Consider the following 5,399-nt stretch of genomic DNA (forward strand, 5'->3'; position numbering starts at 1 on the left):
TTACAAAATATCTTCAATAGCTTGAGCATCCTTTCCAGTAGCTCGATCCTTCGCATATATCATAGATAATTCTTTGAAATACGGAAAACTTTTCAGTCTAAATGGAGCAGCTTCTTTGTGAGTCTAAAAACAGAAAGAATAGAGTGTCAGTAACATTATAATAAACATAACGATACGGTATCGAAATAACTAGATAAAGTATTTATTACCACAACATAAGCCTCACAAACATCGTCTTTCGTTGTGACCATCTTCCGCGTTGAATCCCATCCAAAACTTGATGTATTAAGCATCATATCATACACGATAGCTCATTCCTTCTTCAATGTCTTCAGTCAAGATTCAATGTGAGATCTCGCCTTGATACCGCAATTCGGGAGCTTTTCCAATAGCATTTTCTCAAGTTCTAGCAAGTAGCCAGACTTAAACCCTGTGTCGGCATTGTGGGTGCCCATATTTCGTAGGTCAATCATGCAAGATATGAGGGCTACATCCTCAGCCATAGTCCATTTCCTTTTGCCACTCGTGCTCACCTCGGAAGTAACAGAAGCAGAACTGCTGTCCATTTTCTATACCAAGAGCACATACATGATATAAATTGTTATTTGGCTTAATAAATAGTAATAAGGACTTGTATTTAACTGAATATATGCAAAAAAAATGATATATATGTGCATATGAAATGGGAAATAAGCCCTTCAGAAAATCGAACGCATGTGCATTGAAATAGATTCGTGACATTGTCTTTAGAAAGCAATGACAATACAACATACAATCCCAAGCAAATGAAAAAAAACAACTCATCAAAGTTGACATTGCAATTCCCAATCACAACATATAACTACGTAGTGGATGAGTTCCACTCATTAAACATCTCAATTGCCAACTGTTTCCTCCAAGTACTCCACACATTTGATGTTTGAATCTTAAAAATATGATCAGCATCCTCATTATGGTTATCACCAACTGTTTCATTCAGTTGGTCTTCCATAAGATCAAAAGCCATCTTTCTCCTAATAAAATGATGCAGTAGACAACAAGCAATTATAATTCTAGTGTACCCCCTAACATGATGAAATGGCGGACTCCTAATAATACCCCATCGTATCTTAATTAAGCCGAAATACCTCTCGATAACATTGCGAGCAGCTATATGTCTCAAATTAAAAAGTTCCTCATTATTTCTCGGTCGATGTCCTTGACGCCACTCATTGAGGTGATACCGTTGACCTCTAAAGGGTGCCAAAAATCCCTAACAGTTTGTATAGTCAGCATTAACAAGATACTAACAACCTATATTAAAAAAGATGCCAGAAAAAAAAACTATATTACTTGGTATGTTATTAAGCTTATCTTTTACTATTATAAATGTCAAAAAGTTATTAAACTCACCAGTTGGCACCCTAAGTCCATGTTGCCTAGAAATAGTATCTCGTAATACTCTCCCATCAGCTGCAGAACCCTCCCATCCAGGAAAATGGGTTTTTTTTTTTTACCTAAAATGGCCCATGGTTTGTCCGTTTTGTCAAATCTATCATATGTTTTTTTTGTCAAATCTATCCCATGGTTTACTTTTTGCATCAAATCTATCCCGGCTTTATCTTTTCCGTCAACACCTAACAGCCGTGCTGACGTGGCAAATGAAGAGATAGTGGGCCACACTTGCCACGTAGGTGCCACATCAGCACGGCCGTTAGGTGTTGACGGAAAAGATAACGCCGGAATAGATTTGATGCAAAAAGTAAACCATGGGATAGATTTGACAAAAAAAAGCATATGATAGATTTGACAAAATGGGCAAACCATGGGCCATTTTAGGTAAATAACCCCTGGAAAAACATATGTGAATTGCATATCTGGAGTGCAAACGCCTAACACATTGGTTGCTATGTCACCTTTACGAGTTCTGTATCTAGGTATATCAACCTCAGGTACTTTGATTTTGATATAAGTCCCGTCTAAAGCACCTAAACAGTTCTACATGAACAAAAATATTATGTTAGTGCCATATTAACTCCCTAATTTGACAAAATTTGGTATTCGTTTGGGTACCCTAATCCACTTCCAACGTTGGTTCTGTGAGGTAGTAGCTATTGGTTGCGGCTTCTTATACAATTGAGATTGTAGATGTAATGTTAATTTGAGAACATTGTATAAATATTGACTTACAGTTTCACATGATCTACCAAACTGGTGTTTAATGACTCTATTCTTGAAATAATGAGCTAAAATATATAAAAACATTGCCACTTGCTCATCAACATGCATATTTCTTGTACTTTTCAAACCCCCAATCTCTTGAAACATATGACACAATTTGAAAAATGCATTCATATCCATCATAAATTGTTCAGTGCAAGTCACGTCATCCGCACACACAAGCCTTTTAATATGATCCCTCCTGACATAATAGCTTAATTCGTATGACCTAATGCTTGGCTTAGGACCATATAGAGCGGCTAATTCTATTAATATTCCCATCAAACTCGTTACTGTAGTACACATTTGAATACAAACGGTTAAAGCAACAACTTTCTTTTTCTTGCTCTTACTCTGCAAACTCAAGCAATCCATAACTGCAAAATGGATTACGAGGATATTATAATGAAGTAGTTGATTTTCTTTGCATTATCAAGCAAGAACTACTGTAGTCATAAGAGCTAACAAAAATTCCATTTTCAACAAGAAGAAATCACTTCCACACGCCAACAGCTCAACCAAAAGAGAAATCAACTAATTCAACCAAAACAGAAATCAATTCCATTTACCAACAGAACATTCAACTATTTGTCATAGGATGTAAAATTCCTATCCACACGCCAACAGCTCAACTATATTCAACCAATTCCATTTGCCATCAACTAATACATAAATCACTTCCACAAAATTGCCTCAATCATCCAACAGATAACCAAGAATCAAACCTAAAAAATCGCTTTGGATGCTCAGCAACAACACAAATCAGACAAAGATAGACTAGCTGAGGTCGACAGAATACCTATTCTCCAGCTGATGCTACTATTGGAAGCTGAGGATGAAGCTGTCGTCGCAGTTGGAGAGGGATTCCGTTGCTCGGAGGTCCTGTCTGTAGGTCAGGAGACAGAAACCGGGACATAGACGGATTGCAGAGACTTCTTCTGCAAAAAAAAAAATCCTATTCGATGAGAAAATGCGAGACGAAAAAGGAACCAATTTCGACTGGGGAATGGGACTCTGTTTTGTTCACTTTCTCCACACCCCCCCCCCCCCCCCCCCCCGCCCCCAGCGGAAGTTGTAAGGCCCCGTTAGCTTGGGCAAGAATAGGGGCTCTGCCGGTTCACATTCTAAAGCAGAGTCCTCTTGCCGACAGCGGCCCTGAGAGCGAGCAAGGCCGCCTTGTTGGAGGCCAGATCTAGGGCAGAGAACGGGAGGAAGAAGAGCACTGAAATGGCGAGCAAAGGGAGGATTTTTGGCAGCATTTTGCATGAAAACGGCCAAGAGATGAAGACCCAGAGAAGGGCTTTAGGCTTGATTGGCCGGTGAAAGGTTCAAGCTTTGAAGGAAGATGAGAACATTTGGTTATGGAGTCAGTGAGAGAGAGAGACAAAGAGGAAGAAGAAGAAGACGGGTGAGTTGCATTCTCTCAGGGCTCTCTTCGTCTTCTTCTTCCTCTATGTTGTGTTTAATGGCTTTTTGGGCACATAGTGGAAATGGAAGACTAGTCGATAATGGGTGGAATTAAAGGGGATTCGAACCCTACCTACTTCAGCTCAAGGGAGGTCCGCGATCTTCCGTCTTTCCTCTGACACAATCCTACCGGCAGTGGAGTGGCGTCACAACCTTTTTCCTCTACGAGAAGGACGAATCGACAGAAAAAACTCGACAAATCGATGACGAAATGCCGCTGGAGCTCTACTAGGGTTCTAGATTTTCTTTCGAAAGGGAAATGTCGAGAGGAGGGTTGTTCTACCGCTGGAGTTCAGAGGATTTTAATGGGATGGCATGCGTTGTAATTATTGAAAGAAGATGAGGGTACTTTTGTCCTTAAACCTCCATTTCCGAATTCGAAAATTCCAATCTAGACCGTGCTGGGGGCACCCATATTCCGCAAATAAACTGGATAAGTTTTCCGGGTCGGAATAGTTATTCCGCATTTCGTTGAGCCATACGACGGAAAACATATTACGTACGGAATAGTTATTTCGTTTCCTATCTAATCCTGTGAACCAAACATAGCCTTAAGCTCTCATGGGAGGATTTTAATTACATGATAATATATGGATATATAGATATAGATATAGATAAAGAGAAATGGATTTTTAAAAATTAAGAAAAGGACAAAAAGGAACATAGTCAAAATTTGAAAGGTTCAAAACCGCCTACTTTTTCTTTATCTTTTATATTTATCTCACTTACATGTTGATATATATATATAGTTTTAAAATTACTATATATTTTGATATATTTTCATTAGTATAAAAAGTGGTCTGATAATAATTGGTTTTTCACTCTCCTTATCAAAGACGAGTATCACGCTGACATAAAATAAATAAATAAATATCTATATATGAAGTTGTTATGTACCTCTAATAATCAATTAAACAGTTATATTATTCTAATAATCAATTAAACAGTTATTCTAATTCAAGAATATAATTCATAAATTATAGAGAATTATTTTTTTGAGTAATGTTGGTAAAATCAATTTTTAGGTAGGTTGCAGGTTCAAAAACTCAAAACATAAAAACAAATCGTTGCAATTGTAAGTTTTAATGAAAAATGACATAGTAATTCAAAAATCATTTTGTACATATTTTATTGATGGCAACCATATTGTAAAATTAAGGGTCAGAATACATTTCATCTCAGATGAAAGAAAGAAAGAAATTTAATTATTAAGTCTTTAGATAATTATGCTTATTAAATTATTAAAATAATTAATTTTATTAATAAACACAATTTCTAGTAATTTAATTAAAATAATTATTTTTAAAAATTATTTACTTTTAAATTATTTAAAATGTTCATTTTTTATTAATTATAAAAATTGCCATTAAAGTTATCATTTATCTTATAAAACCCATTAGATTTAGCATGAAGGGCATTTTTGTATTTTTACCTTATTCCTGTTCTTTTCATTCCTTATTCAACCCAACCAAACATCAGAATTATAATTCTTAGTTTTGTTGTTCCCTCCAACCAAACAAAAAAATTTCATCATAATTTCTATTATATTCCTTATCTATTATATTCCAGCGAATCAAACATGCCCTAAGAGCTCTTCATTCCACTGATGAGGAATTTCAATTCGTAACTCTCAACTCCTGGACGATTGACCTTTCACATTCTTTGTACATTAATATATCTAAATTTTTTCACATTTTTATAATTAATTTTTTCTTCAAATTTCAGAATCTATA

At 36.0% G+C, this 5,399-nt stretch overlaps 1 protein-coding gene across 1 annotated transcript; it reads right to left on the reverse strand.

The window, feature by feature from the left end:
• LOC116204635 (uncharacterized protein At2g29880-like) lies at positions 1 to 566 on the reverse strand. Its single transcript, XM_031536812.1, is given in 2 exon segments — positions 1 to 123; positions 210 to 566. Coding segments are annotated over 2 exon segments (480 nt in total).
• Positions 567 to 5,399: the final 4,833 nt, after the last annotated feature.

The sequence above is a fragment of the Punica granatum genome, chromosome 1 (assembly GCF_007655135.1).
Source record: "Punica granatum isolate Tunisia-2019 chromosome 1, ASM765513v2, whole genome shotgun sequence".
In the NCBI taxonomy this organism is placed as follows: Eukaryota; Viridiplantae; Streptophyta; class Magnoliopsida; order Myrtales; family Lythraceae; genus Punica; species Punica granatum.